Source organism: Zootoca vivipara, chromosome 11 (genome assembly GCF_965207765.1).
Source record: "Zootoca vivipara chromosome 11, rZooViv2.hap1.1, whole genome shotgun sequence".
NCBI classification, from domain to species: Eukaryota; Metazoa; Chordata; class Lepidosauria; order Squamata; family Lacertidae; genus Zootoca; species Zootoca vivipara.
The window spans coordinates 34,648,075-34,671,613 of record NC_142594.1 but is presented as its reverse complement, the minus strand read 5'-3'; the positions used below and the strand labels follow the sequence as shown (position 1 = coordinate 34,671,613).

The 23,539-nt window shown below is 42.1% G+C and overlaps 1 protein-coding gene across 5 annotated transcripts in view; it reads right to left on the bottom strand.

Moving 5' to 3' along the window:
* Window positions 1–23,318, bottom strand: part of PTER (phosphotriesterase related) — a 36,618-nt gene extending 13,300 nt beyond the window's left edge. Inside the window, exons 1-4 of one of the 5 annotated variants that reach the window (XM_035129505.3) lie at window positions 23,168–23,288; window positions 5,204–5,253; window positions 2,667–3,115; window positions 1,582–1,847 (exon numbers count right to left, since the gene is read on the bottom strand). In XM_035129505.3, coding sequence (XP_034985396.1) covers window positions 1,582–1,847; window positions 2,667–3,098 — 698 coding nt within the window. In that variant the 5' untranslated portion in view covers window positions 3,099–3,115; window positions 5,204–5,253; window positions 23,168–23,288. Of the gene's footprint in view, window positions 1–1,581; window positions 1,848–2,666; window positions 3,116–5,203; window positions 5,254–21,307; window positions 21,385–23,167 lie in introns of those variants that run through there. The other 4 variants (XM_088654186.1, XM_088654185.1, XM_035129503.3 and 1 more) reach the window with 4 other exon arrangements.
* Between the last annotated feature and the right edge of the window lie 221 nt (window positions 23,319–23,539).

Here is a 23,539-nt window from a genome sequence, read left to right as displayed (position 1 = left end):
CCAGTCGAAGAACCTCTATTTGTACTAAAGGGCAGCACCTCTTCAAGAATTCAGACAGCAGTCTTTCCCAGCCCCACTGGGAGATGCCAGAGGTTGAACCATTGAAAGCATGTGCTCCACCAGCAAGTTATGGTCCTTCCCCTTGCCACTTCAACTAGCATGCATGCACACAAATGGGCTTATGGTGCAACCCTATGCATACTTACTTGAGGGAAAGCTCCATAGAACTCAGCAGAACTTGCTTCCAAATGAACATGTGCAAGACCGGGCTTTTAGCTGATCTTAACTAATGTACTTAAGGGACGAGGGTGGCGCTGTGGGTTAAACCACAGAGCCTTGGGCTTGCCGATCAGAAGGTTGGCGGTTCGAATCCCCGCGATGGGGTGAGCTCCCATTGCTCAGTCCCTGCTCCTGCCAACCTAGCAGTTCGAAAGCACGTCAAAGTGCAAGTAGATAAATAGGTACTGCTCTGGCTGGAAGGTAAACAGCGTTTCCGTGTGCTGCGTTTCCGTGTGCTGGTCCCTTTACCTTTAACTAATGTATGGTACTTGAGGATGCCCCCTCAACCAGTATCCCACCTAGAGTTTTTGCCACAGAAGAGTATGCTAATTTAAGAAGCCAAATTAGTCAAAGATGAAAAGACAGGAGATATTTGTGTCTGTTCAAAGTTGTGTGCAACTCGATGCTATATTTCTCAAACTACACATTAGGCATCCTCAGGGGAATGTGGGACACTAGCAAGGATGCTTTATTGCATCTATGCCCAGTCGTGAGCTCCAATGTGTTTGATGTGGCCTCACTGGAATACTGAATGGAGGGGGAAACAGGGTCACAATGCTCTAAAGAGACATGAAATGGCAGTGAGAAAGGACAACACAGGAGTCCAAAGGGAGGAGCATCACTAAATGTACGCCTGTTAATGTGGGGAGTTAGCAGTAAGTGTTGGGGGTGTGCAAAGCTGGGGGGGGGGGGTAAGCAACTAAAGAGGTTTAAGAGCCAGACAGGGATTACCCAATGAAGTTGGAGAAGTGACATTGATATTCTAATAAGTTTTGAAGGGGGTTGTGCAACTTCATATAGCTCAAACACTGTTGTAAGTGTTGTATCTCAGCACAATATTTTAGTTATGGTGCTGAACGTTCCTCTGACATAAATGGGTCCTGATAACGCAAAGTAGACTTTGAAAATGTGATGATTTATTTAGGTGCTCAAGGAGAGACTCCCCAACATGAACAGACACTCTTATTCTAATGAGCACTGAGATCTACAAACCATTTAGACTGCCGGCCTTTTGGAATTAAAGATTTGTAGGTGTCAGCAGGACTAAGCAGTTTTGCACATACATGCCACTTTCAGGATTGTCACCAACTTCACTAGAGTTTCAATCTGGCAGTATGGTATGTATCGGCATTCTAGTATTCCTGCAATTGCTGGAACTGTGATGACAATGCTTGCTGTAATGAAGTATCAGAACACTGATAAAACCTGATTAGGTTCAAGCTGCTGTGGGTTTCTTAAAAGTTCCCCTGTCTAGAAGCAGAAATATTTACAAACAATCCAACACCAGAGCGGCCCATTTACCTGTCCATGTGAGACATGACGGTTTTTGAGGTATCGGCACCAGCTTCCTGCAAAATTCGAACGATCTGGAAAGGTGAATCACTATTCCTGCCAGGGTGGATGATGACAGGGCAGCCAAGCTGAGACTGAGCATGTGCCGTTGCTTGCAGTACTTTGTTTTCACTTTCTGTCAGAGGCCATGAGCAGCCAACCTCTCCTATGACCCCACACTTTATGTCGGTTCCATCAGCTCCATTGAGAATTTCATTAACTATAACCTCTGTCAGCTGTAGAAAATAAACACCCTTTTAGTTAAAGCTCTCTGTGCTGCATGGTATCAGAACTTAAGTAAAACAATGTAGTTCCTAATTTCAAGGTTGCCATGGTCAGTATCTTTCGGCCTTCGAATGCCTGAGTGAGCGGGAATGTTTTTATATCTCTCCTGAAAATCAATAGACACACCTCACCAAGGATGGCATTGAAAAATGGCAAACCATCACCAAAGGGAGTAGGCAACAGAAACGTAGCTCACACATGCATCCTAAAATACTGTGCATGAGATTGCAGGATGCTCTGTGTATAACAGCAGCAAACCCACTGGTTTTCAGGTAGGTAGCCGTGTTGGTCTGACATAGTCAAAACAAACAAACAAAAAATTCCTTCCAGTAGCACCTTAGAGTCCAACTAAGTTTGTCATAGGTATGAGCTTTCGTGTGCATGCACACTTCTTCCGATACACTGAAACAGAAGTCACTGTATCTGAAGAAGTGTGCATGCACACGAAAGCTCATACCTATGACAAACTTAGTTGGTCTCTAAGGTGCTACTGGAAGGATTTTTTTTATTTTTTGTTTCCACTGGTTTTCAGTTCATTTTCTCATGGAAGGATCTTGCCTTGTCAGGAAAAGCACTTCCACCAGAGAGATGACTTCCTCTGTATCCAACCCAGTGTATTATGCACACACACACACGCACGCACACACACACATACAATTCCCAATTTTGAGGCTTCCTATTTTAATTATGTTAAAAGCAAACAACATATATTGAGGTATTCAGAGGTTGCCAATAAGAGAGCCCAACTTTCAGTACGTATTGAGACCCACCTGCTCGACAGACATCGCTCGTGTTTCAGGAGAATGAGTGGCACCCACATAAAAGCCAGCACCAGCTATAATATGGACACCGGTTTCTTCCGCAAGCTGCTTTAGGGTCTTCATGTCTCTCCTTATCCCTGTGGTTGTATTTTCCACTATGGTCCCACCACCTGCAGCTTTGAATTGCAGCAGTTCTTCCTTCACAGCACTTGTTTCTTGATGCAGGAGGAGGTTCTCTTTGTGGCTGTAGGGATTCTGTTTCAGCCAAAACAAGTTCTTCATCTCAATGGATGTTTCAGAGAGTGCTTCTTGGCCTGAAGGAGGTGGGTAGTAACAGCAAGTGTAATCCATTGTCAAGTGCTCGTGGGTCATCGTGTAGCCAAGCTGGCTAGGCTCAACAAGGCCCAAAACAGTCTGGACTTTACCCTTCAGCGAAGGCATGTTTAAAAAGGCGTATTCTAGGAAAATAGACAGAAAGATGTTAAAGACCCCATACACCAATTTTCCTCCATGCATCAAAGAGCAGACTAAACTAGTTTCGATGTGAGTTCCCTTCTTTTGGCTGAGAAGGGTGGTTTAGACCACAGTTTAGACCAGGCACCCCCAAACTGCAGCCCTCCAGATGTTTTGGCCTACAACTCCCATGATCCCTAGCTAACAGGACCAGTGGTCAGGGATGATGGGAATTGTAGCCCAAAACATCTGGAGGGCCAAAGTTTGGGGATGCCTGGTCAGAGGCCTAGTAGTTGCTGCTGCTTTTACTGTTGGGTTATTTAAGAAGGTGTGCTGTTGGTGATGGGTCAGCCAAGGAATTTGGGTGTCTCCTAGTTTGTCTTATATTTCTGGTGTTGGTATGGGTTTGCCATTTTCGATGTTTATGACAGCAGTGTCTCACACCAAATGTAGCTGACCTATAGAAAGGACTCTATGAACTGAGAACAGAGATCTTGTATGTACCCTCCTCATGGTCTATGAAAATCCTTCAATAAAAGAAATCAGAGAGAGAGAGAGAGAGAGAGAGAGAGAGAGAAGGCTACACAAAATGAACAAGGAAATCAAGATTGGCTGGCATAGCTTGTCCTTCCATCTGAAGAGACTTACTAAATATTCTTAAAAGAGTCATCCAATCTATGTCAAGTAGTTATAATGCTGGCCAAATCTCTTACTCGGTGTACAAACTAATGCACACTGATGAGTCAAAGCAAAACTCAAGGCTTTATGGAAGGACTCGTCACCAAAGCTGGATGACGAGCTTTTTTGTTTTGCAGTCCATTCAAACATTACTAAGTCTGTATATATGAAGAAGAAGAAGAAGAAGAAGAAGAAGAAGAAGAAGAAGAAGAAGAAGAAGAAGAAGAAGAAGAAGAAGAAGAAGAGGAGGAGGAGGAGGAGGAGGAGGAGGAGGAGGAGGAGTTGGAGTTTGGATTTGATATCCTGCTTTATCACTACCCGAAGGAGTCTCAAAGCAGCTAACAATCTCCTTTCCCTTCCTCCCCCACAACAGACACCCTGTGAGGTGAGTGGGGCTGAGAGACTTCAGAGAAGTGTGACTAGCCCAAGGTCACCCAGCAGCTGTATGTGGAGGAGCGGAGACAAGAACCCGGTTCCCCAGATTACGAGTCTGCCGCTCTTAACCACTACACCACACTGACTTCCTCTCCCCACCCACCTCCAAATCTGTAGTTTTATAGTCTTAAACACAGTTTCAGAATAGTTTGTCAGGCTTTGGGGTACTTTGGGGGTAGTGAAGCACAGTACAGACAAGAGCTGCTAAAATAAGTGAATCTAGGTAAGGCGAAAATTCCTTTTAAATTATTGCCTATACCTCTGCCCTGATATTGAAAGTACTTACTGGCTGCTTCTGTGGTACAAGGGGGAGGAGAAAAATACAAAGCAATCTTAACATCTTCGCTCTTGCTAGAGCATGAAAACAACTAATGTATAGTGCTGACCGAGGGGGGGGGGAGGGACGCAGAATTGTGAGGGTGAAATACTGGCTTTTCTCCAGAATTTTAGTTACATTTTTCTTGCTTCGATTCAAAGCCCTATGGGAGGCTCACACTGAACTGCTATTGTACAATCAAGTAAACCACAAGTCCTCAAAGATTCAGTAAAGCCTAAGTAGTTGGCCTTGCAACAGCAGGACTACCCAAGTGGGAATGCAACCGCAGGAAAAGAGATTGGGAATACAGAAAAGGATGCCAGAGCATTAGAGACCTTGCATTTCTAAGTGAAAGGGGGGGGGGAATACATCAATATGCCATTGTGTTAGGCAAGCTGTCATCAAGGATGAGGAAGAAAATCTGTGCAACTCAGAGAGAAAAAATAGGCAGGAAAAATCAAGGAGAGTATGAACTTACAGAGAGCCTTCAGTGCAAGAGAAAGCTGAAGGGTCTGTATTTTTCTTCTATGCAGGAGACTTTCCCCAGACAGATGCTGTTGCTTTTAGGACACAACTGAGTTACGGATACTAGTGTGGATCATGGAAGCACCATAAATTATGCAAAACAAATGTCTGTATGCAGATTTGTTGAACTTGCACAAACCTTTCTGACAGATGAGTATCAAGGCTTCCTTAGCACCAAAGGTGGATCTTCTTTTCATTAGAAATGAAACATATTGCAGAATTAATAATGGATTTAAAGGAAAACATCATTGCCATTTGTTCCAGAGTTCTAAAAAGTCAAGGGCTTAAATAATTAAATAAACAGCAATGCTTGTTTGTTCAGTCCTCCCTATCAACTGTTAATTTCATTGGCTTTCTCAGCCACAAGCAAAAAGAAAGAAAGAAAAAGTTGGTAATTGCCTGGTTCTTTCACTTTGTCTACCACATATCATTTATCACTTAGAGCCTGATCCCACATGTTTAGTTGTAAGTAGGTCCCACCAAGTGCCATGCAATTTATTCCTAAATAATCAGAGTCCGACTGCAAGCCTATGTATCAACGCTTTATGCCAAGGAAACCAGTGTGCATCTTTCCAAGCTGGTGAGATATTATGGTAGATCTGTTTAATGGAGCGCATTTGTTAACTGAAACTGCTCCATTGCCAATTAACATTATTAAGTAAACCTTGAACGTACATTTCCTTACCATTTAAACCAGGCATCCCCAAACTTCGGCCCTCCAGATGTTTTGGACTACAATTCCCAACTTCCCCGACCAGTGGTCCTGTTAGCTAGGGATCATGGGAGATGTAGGCCAAAACATCTGGAGGGCCGCAGTTTGGGGATGCCTGATTTAAACAAAATGTAGTGCGGTTTAATTTGATTTTTAATATGCAAAGTTTTCAAGCTTACTAGTAAAGCTCCTCCACAGTAGGCTACAGCATTTAAACATCAAGCCTTACTGCTGCTGTCTGACTGTGTTCAGAGTCATGAAGTCTGCTCTTGCATACCCTCCACTTCTATTATTTATAATTAACTCCCAACTCTCACTTATTTTTTAAGTTTACTTTCCACATTAACACTAAACATAGCTGACTGCCTAGCTCAATTCAGATCTGCCTGATGGTAGATGCAAAGGCTTGAGGATATCTAGTTATAAACTCCAGTCAGCTAAAATCATCAGTTATGAAACAAAATACATGTTTAATGATGTCCAGAGGATAAGACTAACTGGAGCATACATTATTGATTAAACAGAAGCCTTTCCTGCCTGCCTTTTAGCGCATAATACCATAAAGATTGGTTTGCTACTGGTAAAAAGCCCTCCAAGCAGATAGTCAGTGGTTCCCCTTCCCTCTGCAAATGCAACAGATAAGCTGGAGTCAAGAGGGCAAAGAGCCCGAGAGGCTCCTTTCTCCAGCAGGCCCATTTTTAGGGCTGCGGAGAAACAAAGCATCAAATTGGCACCCTTCCACAGCGCCATAGGATGACCTACCCACAGTGTACCACTATAAATATAAAGTGCCAGCAAATAAGCAAACGGAGTCCGTGTCACCTAGCAGTCGGTGAACGGTTCAGCTGTTTTCTGCGAAACCTCACCTCATGCAGAAAGAACACCTGCCAATTTGCCATTGCATTTATCTCTTGCATAGAATCATACAATACTGCATGGCTTATCTATGTTGGGGGGAGGATGCTTTTCTTGGGAATGAAAGGGCAAATGTGCCTGTCCTCTTCTAAAGGAAAATATCACTGGAGGGTAGAATGAAAAAGGGATTGGAGTCTTAATTGGAAAGGATTTCAAAAGGTCTTCTAGTCCAAATCACTGCAAGGAAGGGAATCTGTTGCTACACCATTCCTGATATGGGTAGCCTTCCATTCTCTGCTTTAAAATGTCTAACAAAGTAGAGTCTATCACCTTCTGAGGCAATCTGTTCATCGCTGAACAGCTCATGCCACCAGAAAGTTCTTCCTAATGCCTCATGGAAATGTCCTTTCTTGTAATTTGAACACACATGTTTAGGCCCTATCCTCTGGAGCAACAGAAACAAATATTTGAAGATGGCTACTATTAATCAGCCCTTCTGTTGCTAAACATGCACACTCCTTCAACCCTTTCTCAAGGGGTTTAAGCTTCTGTCTCCCTTGCAGTATGTGGGTCAAAGTACTGATTTGTTTATTGAAGGTAAAGAAATATTGCTTTGCTAGCGCTAGCGCAGATTCCTGGGCCCAGGAGCAGACAGAAGTTAGGTCACAAACAGTGCTTACAATCAACAAGATTTCCAAGGGGATTTCTCTAGTGCAAAGCATTAAAAGCAAAATACATCTCCTGTACATTCTGATTAAATTTGAGCTCCCTGCCCTGGCTATTAATTGACTACTTTTGATGAGAGCTAACATTCTGTCAGAGCAGGCTACAGTTCTGGTGAAAGTTCAGTGATCCTACCCATGCTTACAGTCAAGGCAAAGAAGGAAAGAAAAGTTAATAGGACTGCGCAACACAGACTGGCTTTCGTCACTTAATAGATGTTCTCATTTTTAAACAAACGCCCACTGGAAAGTTAATTAGATTTAAACAATATGCTGAGCTCAACATAACTTATTCTGCATGGCTCCTTTTAAACTCTGTTAAAACTACACTGCACAAAAATAATTTTAACCACCGAGGTGTGTGTGTTTTTCATCTAGTTTTCTATAACAATGAAGTCAACAGCTTCCCCACTATTTCAGTTTAAGAGATTCATGGTACTTCTAGAAAGTGGTGGGCGCTTGTATGTCTTGAGTAAAAAGCATAACCCATGTGGGAGAACTTGAACAATTTGCCTTGAGCACTGATTTCTGCCACTGGATCTCATCCTGCTTCAGAAGTCAAGTTTGCATCATTACATATGCACCATTTCTCATATGTTACACCATCTTTGTGGGTTGTTTACTTGCACATACTGTCAAATGCAAATATCAGTAGCTGAACATAACATATGAATCAGCCCAAGTGTGAAACCTCCACACACAACCTTACATTCTGTAGTTTTGACTTGACCAACAATTCCATTGAGCTTCCTGTGGATTTTTCCTATAATTAAACATGTACACAGAAGATAAGGGATCAGAAAAAACCTGACCCTAAGCCAATATTCACATTCCTTTTTTGTCAAGAGAGTCATACTTGAGCATGAAAAATTGTATATAAGGTAATTTAAGAATACTGATGCAAGCACATCTAACTTCTTCTTGGTACAAAGATTGACTGTGTACATTACTGGAGAAAAATGTAGAGTTGGAAGGGAACAAAAGGACATATAATCCAAACTACTGCCCCCAAAGAATGATCCATTTGTTCTGACCAACCTGTCATAGATCAGTCTATTCCAGTGTTTTTTTAAAAAACTCGTTTGCACTGCAGACCACTCTTCTACAGTGTTTGAAATTAGCACATTTTGCACCTGGCTATTGGCCACTTCCAACCAAGTGAAGATGGCTGGGCACTAAGATGGCACCTGACATCACCACCGCCTGGAGGTACATGCCTGGGGAACACTGGATCTTGACTGTTTTCTCACACTAATGCCACAACCTGTAGATTTCTATCAGCTATATTTTATCTCCGCAATCAAAAGGGATTTCAGGAACAAAAATGCTTTCTCTCTGCAGTGTCAGCAGGAGCAGTGAACAACATTACAGTGAATGGTTGTTGCCAGGGCCGTCTCAAGCGTGTCTGGCGCCCTGGAGCCGTGGTGCGGAGATCGCTCTGGTGCCCCCGCTCCACCCCGTTTCTTGCCGCGGCTGGTGGGCGGGTGCAGGGCGTAGCACAGCTTCCGCATGATGCCCCCCTGCCGGGCCGGCGCTCTGGCGCCCCGCACCACCCAGCCTACCCCTAGAGCCGGCCCTGGTTGTAGGGTTGTAGCTTGTATTCACTTACTCCACCCCACTGCCTGCTTCCACCCCCTGCTGACGGTTGTGAAGAATATTCTTACGTTATGAATAGTTTGTGTCACCATTAAGAAAAGGAGGTTGGAATAGGCTAATATATGTGTGGACAGTCCCTGGATAAAGTGACTTTTCTTCTTTCAGTTCTCAAATACCTTAACCTAGCTCAAGGTTGTCATCTGAACTAGCCAGATGTTTAACAGCCAGTCCATCATTTGAAAAATAAAAGTTTAGAGCTGTCTTGCCTTAAAATGACAATTGCATATTCTGTTTTGGAGACTGCAACCTTGTGTTTTTTTTTAAAAAATATCATTTTTATTTCAACATTTCTGAATTTAGGTACATACAATAATGGAAATTAATACATATACATAAATAAAAGCAAACATACAAATCTATGCACCTCTTAAATAAACTTTCTTTTATACAATCAGACTTTAGTTGTGTCGTGATTATCTTTACTTTTCCTATAACGTTCATCTTCTCCACTTGTTCTTTCGAACTGGACTTCCTCCTGTTTCTTTCTTGGTTTTATTTCCCATTCCATCATTTTCGGTGCCATACTTTTTCTTGCCTGTCCTTATCTTACTTAGAATTTCCCTTTGTATATATACATATATATTTTCCTTCCGTTTGTTCTTACCTATATTTAACATATAATTTTACTTATATTTTGTGGACAATGGCTTTATAATTCTTTGTTGTATTTTAAATGTAATTCTACTAGTGTTTCTAATCATTTAACATAATCCTTCAAATATTCCATGAACTTATTCCACTCCTTTCGATACCTTTGTTCTTTTTGGTCTCTTAGTCTTCCTGTCATTTTTGCCAACTCTAAATATTCTGTCATTTTCTCTCTCCACTCATCTATGTTTGGAACCTCTGGTGTCTTCCACCTTTGAGCTAAAATAACTCTCGCTGCCGTGGTGGCGTACATGAAGAGGTTTTGATCTTCCTTCTTAATCTCCCTCCCCAGTATACCCAGCAGCATTTCTTCGGGTTTCTTTGGGAAAGTATAACACAATAATCTTTTTAACTCATTGTAAATTGATTCCCAATAAGTCTTTATCTTGTCGCACGTCCACCAGAGATGATAGAAATCCCCATCTTTTTTATTACATTTCCAGCATTTCTTATTGTTTGTTTTATATATTTTAGCCAATTTGACGGGCGTGAGATGCCACCTATACATCATTTTCATGATGTTTTCTTTCAGTATTACACAGGCAGTGAACTTAATCTGGTGGTTCCACAACTTTTGCCATTGATCTATGTTTATGTTATAACCTAGGTCCACTGCCCATTTAATCATACATTCTTTTGTCGCCTCGTCTTTTGTGTGCCATTCCAGTAGAAAGTTGTACATTTTGGACAGCAGTTTCTCATTACCTTCCACTAATTCTAATTGGAATTTGGATTTTTTATTTTCGAATCCGAGGTTCTTCCTATCTTTCATGAACAGGGCATTAATTTGATGGTACTGCAGCCATCCTATTCCTTTTTCTTTTAGTTGTTCGTATGGCTTAATTTTCCAACCTTCTTTCGAGTCTATCAGAATGTCGTCATACCGTAACCAATTTGCCTCCATATTTATCTTTTTTATACTCAGGACCTCTGTTGGCGACAGCCACCTTGGAGTTTTCCTTTCTAGGAGATGTTTGTTTCTAACCCAAACCTCATATAGTGGTTTTCTAATTACATGGGTTATAAAGCCCTTATGTCCCATTTTTTTCTCGTACCAAAGGTAGCTGTGCCAACCGAATACATTGTTAAACCCCTCGAGGTCCAGGAGGTCGGTATCTTTAAGTGTGACCCATTCCTTCAGCCATGTAATACAGGATGCTTCATAATACATTTGGAGATCTGGTAGTGCGAAACCGCCTCTTTCCTTTTTGTCAATTAGAAGTTTGTGTCTTATTCTGGGCGGTTTCCCCTGCCAAATATATTTCGAAATCTCCTTTCTCCATTCTGAAAATTGCCCGGTACCTTTTATAACTGGTACCATCTGAAATAAGAACAGGAACCTTGGCAAGATGTTCATTTTCACTGTGGCAATCCTGCCCCATAACGACAGCTGTAAATTCTTCCAGATTACCAGGTCCTTTTTAATTTCATTCCATGTCTTATTATAATTATCATTGTACAAATTTATATTTTTGTTGGACAACCAGATTCCCAAATATTTTATCTTTTTTACCGAATCAATACCAAGTTTTTCTTGCAATTCAATCCTCTCATTCTTCATCAGGTTCTTTGTAATCATTTTTGTCTTTTTCTTATTTAACTTAAAGCCGGCTAGATTTCCAAATTTTTCCAATTCTCTTAACAACTCTTCCAAACTGGATCTGGGCTCTTCTATCGTTATCACAAGGTCGTCGGCAAAGGCCCGTTGTTTATACGCTTTGTTTCCGACCCTTATCCCCTTTATATCTTTATTTTCTCTTATCTTGTCCATCAGGACCTCTAATACTAATATAAATAACAAGGGTGATAAGGGGCACCCTTGCCTCGTACCTTTTGATATGTCTAACTCCTCCAATAACATATTGTTTATAATTAGTTTATCCCTTTGTTTCGAATAAATTGCTTCGATAGCCCTTCTAAATTTACTTCCCATTCCTCTTCTCTCCAATAATTTTTTCATGAATTTCCAAGATATATTGTCGAACGCCTTTTCGGCGTCGACAAATACCAAAGCCGCTTTTTTATCAATTTTCACCTCCAAATACTCGATAATATCAATTACATTCCTTACATTATTTTTCATATGACGACCTGGTAGGAAACCTGATTGTTCCTTATGTATTATTTCTGACAAAACCTTTTTCAATCTGTTCCCGACAATGTCCGCAAATAGCTTATAGTCTAGGTTTAACAGTGAAATAGGTCTGTAGCTTGTAACATCTAGTGAATCTGAGTTTTCCTTTGGGATTAAGGTTATATGCGCTTCCTCCCAGGATCTAGGTATCTGTCCTCTATCCAAAATCTCATTCATCATTAATGTCAATATTGGTGTTATTTCATCTTTCAGTTCTTTGTAATATTTTGCTGTGAACCCGTCCGGGCCAGGAGCCTTTCCTATCTTCATTCTGCTGATTCCTGCCTGCACTTCAGCCGATGTTATTTGGGCATTTAACATACTGACCTGTTCCTCTGATATTTTGCCAAGTTTGCAGCCTTCTAGATATACTTCAATATCTTCCTCCTCTTCTTTCCCTTTCCGGTATAAGTCTTCATAAAATTTTTGAAAAGCTTTCCTTATCTCTTTTGGGTTTCCTGTCACCTTATTTTCTTTCTTGATTTGATGTATATAATTTTGTTTTTGTCTTTTCTTAAGTTGCCAGGATAGTAGTTTCCCGCATTTATTTGCGTATTCGAAGTTCCTCTGTCTTAACCATTTTAATTTCCATTCTATTTCTTGATTAATTAAGATGGAAAATTGGGTTTGCAACATCTTTATTTTTTGTTTTACTTTGGTATCTCCTGGCTTTTTGTTCAATTATTTTTCACTTTCAGTGAGTTGTTTTATTAATTCTTCCTTTTTCTCTTCTCTTTCCTTCTTTTTTATACTGTTTTGTTGGATTAGGAAACCCCTCATGAGAGCTTTCCCAGCATCCCACACTATATTTATATTTATATCTTTTTTTAGGTTGAAATCCAGAAATTCTTTGAATGTATCTTTTGCTTTGTCTATTATCTCTTGGTCATTGAACAAACCCTCATTCATCCTCCAACGAAATGAGGGCGTCTCTCCTGCCAATTCCAGATATATCGGACTATGGTCCGAGAGTGTCCGTGGCTGTATGTCTACTTTTTTAATTTTTGAACTCAGTTCTTGGGATATCCAGATGTAATCTATCCTCCCTGAGCTTTGATTGGGCTCAGAGAAGTGTGAGAATTGTTTTTCGGTGGGGTTTTTAAGCCTCCAACTGTCAATTAAGTCTAATCTTTCTATCATGCTGAAGAAGGTTTTTGGGAGTTTACCCTCCTCATTTGTTCTTTTTCTTTCAGTTCTGTCTAGGCTTGGCATTACTACCCCGTTAAGGTCTCCCATCAATATTATTTTATCTTCAAGGTATTTCATCAGTATTTTATCAAGTTTTTTTATAGAAATCCGCCTTCTTCTGGTTTGGTGCGTATATACCCACTAGCAGTACCTTCTCCCCCTGCACCATTATGTGTACCCCTACTACTCTGCCCTCTTCATCCTTGAAGAGTAGCTCCGGTTTATATTTCTCCTTCACATATAATACCACACCTCTTTTCTTTTTTTCATTGGATGAAACAAAACCCGTTCCTAATTTTTTATTACCCAAGATCCTTTCGTGTTTCTTTGAAATGTGTGTTTCCTGTAAGCATATAACATCTAGTTTTTCTTTTATCAGCACATATTCTAATTTGTTTCTTTTACTTTTATTATTTAATCCGTTCACGTTCCAAGACTTTATTTTCAATGCCATATTTTGTTTTATTTATTATTATTTATTTATTTATTTTATTTATTTTTTACAATATTTAAGTTCGATTTTCCTTATCTAATTCTATTTCTGTATCTACTTCCCCTTCTTCCGCGCTACTTTTCCCTTCATCATCCCCTTGTATCTCTTCCTCTTCCTCCTCCCCTCCTGTTGCACCTTCTTCTTTACTTTTTTCCATTCCTAATAGTTGGCCATACTTCCTTCCGAACTTGTCAATCTCGTGTTGGTTCCTAAGTATGAATCTCTTGCCCTTAAGGTAAAAGGAGACTCCGTCTGGTATCTCCCACCTAAAGCTTATTCCATTCTTTCTTAATACTATTGTAAAATCCCGGAATTTTTCCCTCTTGCGCAACATTCTTGTTGGCACTTCTTTGAATACAATTATCTCCCTTCCGTCAATTATCAATTTTTTTAGGAAGCTCTGTCTTAGGATTTCGTTTCTCATATACATTGAATTAAAAATCACTAAGCAGTCTCCCGGTAATTTTTTAGCTTTTGCTTTTACGGATTTTACCTTGATTCTAAATGCATTCGTGATGACTGCTTCTATTTCCTCTTTATTTACCCCTAACCACTTTGCAATTTCGGTTGACAGTTTCTCTTTGATATTCTCATCTTTCTCCTCCGCCACTCCTCTACATTTCAAGTTAAGTTGTCTCTGTCTTAGCTCCATCAGAGCTAGGCTGTCTAGGATTTCCTCCTTTTCCTTCTTTAGTCTATTGATCTCCTCTCTAAGACCATCTGTCTCTTTCTTGATTTCTTTTACCTCCTTCTGTACTTTTTTCGAACTTTCTTCCAGACCTTTGGATTTTGTTGCTACCTCCTGAATTTGTTGGGATAACTCCCCCACAACTTTTTCAAATTTTTGGTCAATTGAATTCTGAATGTCCCCCAATTTTTTTTCAATGTTCTGTTCACTCTGTGTTATTTCTTTTTTAATCTCAGTTAAGAGTCCCTCCCAATCTCTACCCTCCTCCTGTCTGGAGGGACGCCTATCTGAAGGCGTTGCAGTTGTTCTTATGCCTTTTTTATCCCCCATGTTTGTATAAACTTTTAGCTTTCTAGGCCGTCTTTCCAAAATCCCTAAAGAGGAAAATCCCTGAAAGCAACCACCTTATCAGATTATCCTTTGGGACTGCTCTTACCACCCACCAAGCCTAGTCTTTTCCCGCTCAGTTCCCCCCTTAAACCTTTTAGACAAGAGCAACAATATCAGAGGATCTTACATCCACCAGAACAATCAACTGAAACAGTAATCTATTAATTTTCAAAGAAGTTCTTTCGCCTACGCCTCAGTTCAGTGACGTCCTGTATCTCTGTTGTCTTAGAAGAGATGGTCCTTTACTTCTTCTTTTCTTCCTTCTTGTTTTTCCCTCTTTAGACCCAGTCAGTAGATTCCAAAATAAAATTGAACATTCTTAAGGGTCCAGAAGAAAAGTATGTCCCCAAAGCACAACAAACCAATAATCCACAAAGTCCAGAGGTGATTTTATCTCCTCTCCTAGGCCAGTCACTAGTCTCTAGGTAAGTCCTTAAATTTCTTAGGCAAGTCCTCGATTCACAAAGTTCCTGAAGTCAAGTACGTCCAAAGAATGTTTCCCAAAAATATTCAATGAAGTAAAGATAATCCAAGGTAAGTCATGTAAATACCTCTAAACTCCAATCTGACCCCAGGGGATAAATTCAGTGGTAGATAGGTATAATTCCCACAGCTTTCCAAACTTTTCCAGTAGGTTCCTCTCAGTCTTTTCTTTTTCTTTCCCCTCCTTTCAGTTGGGTCGGCTTTTCCCAGGAAGAGTAAGCCCCTTTATTTTTGCACAAAGGTAATATAAGGCTTTAAGCTTTTTACCTTTTTCACCCCCTTTTTCTCCCACCGCTTATTATGGGGGGGGGAGTGCCTTTTTAGTCTTTGTCCTTACCGCCAGGCGTGCACCGTCAGCGGGCCACCCCTCCGCGGTCACTGAGCTCTTCTTATCCACGTCGCAGAGGTCTCTAAATCAGCTGTTTCCTACAACCCCCAGCCGGGCGCCATTTTCACGCCAAGTCAGAAAACAGGTCCGTTTGTGCACACCCAGTCCCTCTGCAGCTGGTAAGCTTCTCAGGTTACTGAAGAGTCTGCCGAAGCTGCAGTTAAACCCCCACGGAGGCAAGCCTTGTTTTAAGGAGCCATTTGGCACCTAGCTGATATATCTGAGTTTCTAACACTTCTCTTCTGGCTAGATAGTTCTTTGCATATCACATTTTCTTATGTTCCAGCCACTACATAGGAGGCTACTAAAACATTTTGAAATTAAAGCTATATTCCTTTCTATTCCCACACAGCTGCTCTAAATATGTAGACCCTACATAGTTAGTAGCAAAGGAACAAGAGAAACACTGCTATACAAAGCTGGTACTAGATTAAGTTTGCAAGACTAATTTGGCAAGTTAACACTCTGATCTAGAAAACCCCGCAGATTGAATCAACCTGAAAGCACACCACAAACAATTGATCATTCTGTCACCATAGTTTAACAATCAATTATAAATATAATCCAGAACCATGCCCACAGGCAAAACGCTTAGGTAACAGTACATTTTATTTTAAAACAGGGGTATTAATTTCCAATGAGATTAGAATGGTTCCTCAAATTATTATAGCAGTGCAAACATCTCTCTACCAAATAAGGTTTGTGCCAGTGGAGTAGTGTGAATATCAGCCCCGAGTCATTATAATGCTTTTGTAAGGAGCACACTCCCTAGGTTAATTTCCTATAGTAATGTCTTTTTGCTGTACTATAATAATCGCACACACAGTCTCTGCAGTCATTTCGGCTTGGCAAGCACATTTTAATGCTGTTAGTCCAGGCTCTCTATAGTGACATATTAAAAATGCATTTTGTTGTAAATGCGATGCAGAACAACAATGCTGAATCCAGATTGCTATGACCCAAAATGCTTAGTAGAGGCATGTCCCAGTAGCTATTCGTTGCCTTCTATGGGGTGGAGAGATAATTGTAGCTTGCTCTTTTGTAAAGATGAGTTGCCATGCAAAAAGCATGTCTATGCAAAGTATTGTATCTTGGTTTAGAACTGTTATTTCTTAGAGACAGCAGTAAATACTTTAATGGCAGGCATGGTGCTCTGTCACTGACATTTAATAAGACCTGAAAAAACTGAAATGGTTTGAAGACACAGTGAAACTTTACTGTACATATCAGTATGTTAGGAAAGGTGTGAAAAGCAGTGGAATGCAAACTGTAGAATGGAAAAGTCATATTGTGAGAAATTGCATAATTTTAAAATTGCTTAATTTTAAAATACTTTAGGTTCAAACAAAACAAGGACCTGCGAGCTCATGGAGACATTACTTTTTTTTTAAAGTACCATGGCCAGCAGCTTAACTAGCAGAAGTACAACCCCACTAGCCAAATTCTGCAGCAATTGCATGATTATGGTTTCATCCTTATGGTGGGAGAGTGTTGCCCCCCCCCCCGCCGCCACCACCACCATCAGTAAGACTATTTGCTGTTTTAGAGGCAAACCAACACATGTTCCCCTCTGCTGAGTTGAAGTGGGACATTCACTGTCAAATAAAATCTTTTTAAAACAATATAAGGGATAGAGGAAGAATTGCTTAAGTCTACACATCCACACCATTTTTTTTAAAAAAGAAAGCATGCAGTAGAAGAGGTAAGTATTCATCCAGAAACCTGTTTTAATAAAACCCAAAATATACTTTTTTTTTTTAAAAAAAAGGCCAACTTGCTCAGGTAGGGGGCAAGGGTGGGGAGCAGAAACTGTGTCCCTTGTAAGATTAGGACTGCAGCCCGATAGCTACCTGCCTGGGAGTAAGCCCCACTCAATTCAGTGAGGTTCTCTTCTGTGCAGGCATATATAGAATGGTGCTGTCCACTAGAGCTCCTTACTTAATGCCACTATGTTTTTCAGCAGCAGCACCCCCACACTTATACACATTCCACTTGTGTGCAACCATGTTAATAAGCAGGTCATCATTAGGTACGTAGGTAGGTAGGTAGATAGGTAGATAGGTAGATAGATAGATAGATGTTATTTCGCTCGGGACTGCTGCCTGGAAGTGAGCAAAGGAAGGCATACTGGGCTGCTCTGCAGAGAGGGAAGGCATGCCAGGCAGTGGCCTGAGCAAGGGAAGACTTAGGACAGGCTGGGCAGTGGCCCTGAGCAACTTCCAGCCAGCAGCCCTAGCAGCAAGTGAGTCTCTCTCTCTCTCTCTCTCTCTCTCTCTCTCTCTCTCTCTCTCTCTCTCTCTCTCTTCTCCCCGTGCACCATCCCTATTAAAGTAACCTCAGCCTAAGTAGGGGGATGCCTGTACTCCCATAGTTCTAGTTTCTCTCTATCCCTCTGTCTCTCCTTAAAGCCAATCCAAATTTGCAGGCCTTCTCAGAACTTCCTGCTTCCCCCTCTCCTATTCCTGCCAGCACTGCACCATGAGCAAACTACCAGCCTTGTCATGATGCCCAAACCCAGGCTCCCCCCCCTCAAACAAACCACAAGCTGCATTTGAATGACATCAACAAGTCAAAGTTTGTGGCTTGTTGCTCCTGCCACAGCACAGCCAGGAGAAGGGGAGGGGTAAAGTAGGAACTTTTGAGCAGCATGTGAATGAGCTGCTCATCACATTAAACAAACCCAAATGGAGCCCCCGAAATGGGGTAAAGTCAGCCTGTCAATACATTTATTGAACCAGTCAATAGACCTCCAAATAAAACTTCTGCAACTGTTAACATACACAAATGAGATACAGGATCAAAGAAATCTATCATGGGTAAGACAAAGTTGTTACATTTATTTGGATGCAGATGTAGCTTGCATCTTTCTTGCTCTCAACAGGAATTTTGCTACAGTTTCTGTAATAAACTTATTTGTATCAGAAAGAAAAGGTGGGGAAAACATAAAGTACACATATCCTTCTAGGATACAAAATGATTACTGGATCAAGCAATTCTTTCCAGAGATTTTTATAAAGGTTGCAAAACAAACAACAACAACAACAACAACAACAACGACTATAAAGGTTGCAAAACAACAACATGGCTTGCTGTTTCTATTTATTCTGAGTCACAGGGACATAACCTTATCAGAGAGTTTCCCTAAATCCAAAGTCCTTCTAAGCAGAGGAAAGGCTGAAACCGAATGGTGCAGCACCTGCAGAAAGTGCCAGGTTCAATTTCTTGCATCTCCAGGTAGGGCTGGGAAAGATTCTGGTCTGAAAACCTGGAGAGCCACTGTAAATCAGGGTTGACGCCATTGAGCTAGTTGGCAAAATGGTCTGCCTCATTACATGCAGCTTCCTATGTTCTCATCTCCCTTATAGGAAATTAAATAACTCAATTTTTTGCTGGGACTGCAAAAACAAGGGGGATCATAGCTGCCAACTCCCAGATTGAAAAATCCGGGATCAGCAGCGGCGCGGCACCGGAAGTCGCTTCTACGCATGTCCAGACATGCGCAGAAGCGACTTCCGGTGCCGGCGCTGCCTGTGTCTGCATGTCTGGGCACCAGAAATCGCTTCTGCGCATGTCCAGACAGCTGGGAGCTGGGATATGGCCGCCGGCAGGAGCTGCATTCCAAATCTGGGAGATTTACGGAATATAAATCCATTTGGGATAACAGGGGGTAACAAAATATGGGGGGTTTCCCCACGAAAAACGGGAGACTTGGCAGCTATGAGGGGGGTATTGGTAGGATGTCCAGATGCCAAAGACTCCTGCAACTCTAATAGTTGTAGGCAAGAGGGTATTTTAAGCAGATAGACTAAGCTACAACTGAAATTCCTTCTTCTGCATCCTATTTGTCAGATTATGTTTGGCTTGATTTAAGTCACAAGCTGTGCAGGTCTGGAGTAATGTTCAGCAGAAAGTAGGCTAAACATATCTACTCAAATGTAAGTCCCACTGAGTTCAAGGGAACTCAATCCTACAATCCTCCCAAGTGTTTTGTAGGAATGCAGTTGAATGGCAGAAAGCACACCAGCTGGGAAGAGATATATCACATTTCATGCTTTGTCATACACTGAAACATTTCACTCTCTCAAACACCTGCAGAGTTCCTTTTTGACTGGGAAGAGGGACAATGAGTCGCAGATCTGGTTTAGCCAGAATACTTGAAGGTTTAATATTTAATTCCTGTAGGTAATGCTAACAGCTGGCTATTTGGGACAGAATGTTAGGTTTCCAAAGAATAACATGGAGTCATTTGAAAAAATTAAGAGTCAGCCAGAAGATCTGCACTGAATCAGATAATGAAACAAATTGATTCAGTTCCTTCAAATGGTTTCTTATTCCATTTTCCTCTCTGGCACAGTGACCATCCTGGATCTTTCTTCTCTAATGGACTTTGTGACCACTATTTTCTTCTTCCTAACTATGGCCAGAAGCAGTCAACTTTGTGTGCACTGCATTAGTCACTAATTTTATGAGTTAATTCTGGTCACCTTTACAAAATGTAATTAAACATCTGACTGCCACTGTTGCCACCTCTAATTAAAACAGCAGAAGTGATTGTGACAATGGTGTCACTACGGAAAACATTATGTCCGTAAAATCTTCTAATGTAGGAAGGGGATTAATAATAACAATTGACATTTATATAGCCTTTTTAATACAACACCACTTGACAGGAAAACACAAAAGTCCATATCACAAGTTTTGCTTCCACCACCCCTGAAGCATAGCCACATAGCGCAATCCTGTTTGTGTTTACTCAGAATTAAGTCCCACACTGTGTTCAGTGGGGCTTGTTGAGGAGTGCAGACTTAATCCCTTGAAATCAGTGATCAGACCACAGTTTAGGACAGAAAATCGAAAAGGATCATAAAAGCTGTAAGGGGAATCAAGGTGAAAGAAAAGGAACTGCTGCCTGTGCCTGTTTGATCTGTTCCTTTGGAACAGGTTGTACCGCTCCGTTTCTACATGTCATTCATGAGTATCACCCCACCAGGTTTCAGTAATGCAAGTTCTTCTTGTTCGCTTCCCATGCTCTGTGCATTCGTGTAGAGACAACTGAAACATTGAAACATTCCTTCAAACACTGCTGCCTCTGTCCCCCTACAAAGGGAGTCCCTTGCCACAACCACAAGTCTCTTCCTTCTCTGAGGAGTGACAAGAATCGTTCTGCTCACTGCACCTTCCACAGCCACCTCTGTTATTCTTCCTCGGGCTGAGAATCAGGTGAGAGCATGGAATCAGTTTTGCAAAGACACCATCTGTCCTGCACTGTGAGGAGGAAGAGAGGGAGGGAGGCAGGCAGAGACAACATCAGGGCTAGCTCCTGTTGGGCTGCACACCACCACCCTGCCAACTTACTGGCTGGGGTGAGCAGATATTGCTAAGAGGCCCTTCAGCATTAGTTTTAGGATCTATGACAACATTAAACACTTTAGCATTATTATTATTAATTTTCTTCAGGCACACATTTGTGCACAGTATATTTTAATTACGGACTGTCCAACAAACCCAATATGTTTTGCTTCTGTCCTTCAGCTCTCATTGTTGCTTTCCTCCTATTCCAGACAACAGGCACAGCAATCAACTGGTCCAAACATCCCTCAAATTCTGGAGCTCTCAGGGGCTTTACAGACAAACATTTTTAGAATAACTTGCATGGCATACTCACGGAAAACATTACAATGATGAAAATAATACTGGATTTCCAGTTCCAACATAATGCTTTCCATAACATTATTCTTAGAGAAATTCTTCCCAAAGCACTCCCAGGAAAGACAGCATGACATCAGAACAGCTCTTAATCTTATGTCATAGGATATCGATTTTATGGGCCACGTTATCTATATACAAAAAGATGACAATGGTAGATATCTAGTCTAGTCAGGGCACCTGTTTTCCAATGTTATCCACAAGGGCAGCATTCAATCACGGAGTCAAGGCTGTAGCTTTTCCATTTATCTGCACCTCCGACTCTCATGGTGGCTGAAACTGAAGAAGTGCTAGCTAGAACAGAAGCATTTGGTCCCGACGCAAAACCTGTTGTTGACATACGAGTACTTACGAAATCATTAATAATAGCAAGCAGCTTTGTTCATTACACTACCATTCATCTTTATGTGACTCAGAGTGTGTCCATAATTCAGCTACCAGATCTTGCATTCTGCGAAAACCCTGCCTATCCTACCAACGTCATCGCTTTGCAGGACAGAGAGGCAGTCATCTATTCCAGGCAAACCATGGGGCTATAGTCAGTGACAGCTAGTTTGTCAAATCCCAGCTATGTTCAACTGCAAGAATTACCCTAACTCATCATGTCCAGTAAGTAGTCTGCTGCTCTGGACAATCCCAAAGCCTGAACAGATAATGGGGACAATGAAAGGCTGCTGTGGGTCTTAGCACTGGCTCCTGACATCACCTGCAGGGGCTGTGAAGCAGCAGATCTGCCCTGGCAGGGAACCCAGGAGCCTCAGCTGGCAAGAAAGTGGGGTGGCTGCAGCAGCCCCAGTGGCTTCAAAATGCTGCTGGCAGGCAACACAACTGGGGGGAAAGCTGAGGCAGAGGAGCATAAAAGGATTGAGCGAAAGGTGGAGGAAGAGAACCACAACGAGTGGGCGGCATGCAAGAGAAAGCATGCAAGATGGTCCATGCAGGAGAAAAAACAAGGACAGTCACAGGGAGAAAGGGAAGGACAGTGGAAATACAGTGGTATCTCGGGTTAAGAACTTAATTTGTTCTGGAGGTCCGTTCTTAACCTGAAACTGTTCTTAACCTGAAGCACCACTTTAACTAATGGCCTCCTGCTGCTGCCGCCGTGCGATTTCTGTTCTCATCCTGAAGCAAAGTTCTTAACTCGAGGTACTATTTCTGGGATAGCAGAGTCTGTAACCTGAAGCATCTGTAACCCGAGGTACCACTGTAAGTTGGTAGGGACAAAAATCTGGAGCTGGCTCTGCTTCCACCCCTTGGGCACGACAATACCACTTACTTTCTTACTCCACTGTGAATTACCGCTTGGAAAATAATCACTTATATAGTCACCCACTGTCTACATTTCAATCACTACATTTTCATCAGTTGCATGCTTCAATTACTTTTGGGGGGCAGGACTGGTAAAATGATAAAAGAATTTACACACACACACACACACACACACACACACACACACCAATCCTGTTACAGTGGGTTACAGCATAAATTCTAATTAGTGCTTTTGAAGAACATACACAAAGCACTTTGAAACAGTAATCCAGATTCTTACAATATCTTAACAGCAGTTTATGACGATTGCAAGCTCATAACAAACTAACAACAATCTCAATGGTGACTGATTACAGAACTAGGGTCTGCAATTCCAGATTAGGTTTTAAAGAGGAGGGGGGAAGTACGACCCAAAGTCCACCACGATCAGGAAAGCCAGCCACGAAGAGATCCCTGCTCCAGTCTCACCGCCACTAAGCTATTGGCGATGAAAGGCCTCAACCCCGCAAATATATCCGAGGGGATTCGGGGACTAGTTGCCTGACAGAAAGAACCGAGCAGCGGGGCCGGGGGACCCTTCAGCCGGCTTTCGCGCCCTTTTATTCAACCCTGGGCGGGGAGAGAGAGCCGAGTCCCTGGTGCTTTCTACCAAACAAAGCAGGCGAGACTGACAAAAAGCGGCGCCCTAAACTTCCCGCCTTGCTAGCGCGGGTGGGTTTCGCAAGGCCCCTAAAAGAAACTTATTCTTCACTCCTTTTTCTCCAGGCTCACCCACTGACCCAGCCAGGTCACTCTCTCCTGCTGCCGTCGCCCTCGCGGCTCCCCTCCCCGCAAGGAAGTGGACTTCACTCCGGAGCAAGAGGGCCCTGCTCGCCTCTCCGCGCCTCTCCGCCTCCTGAACTCCGCCCTTCTCCTGGGCCAACCAGGGCGGCCGCTGAGGCCACAGGCCGGAGCCTGCCCGGGGAGGCGGTTCCCGCCTAAAGCTCGAGTTCCCTTTTGCTCGCCTCAGGACCTGTCAGAAAGCGGCTCGCGCGTAGGGAGGGAAACGCCAAGGCGTGCCTCGGGGAAAACCCCGGTTAAATCCGCAGGAAAGGGCCTTGGTTGCCTTGCAAACCCCCCGATCTTATGCACGTTTAGTGAGGG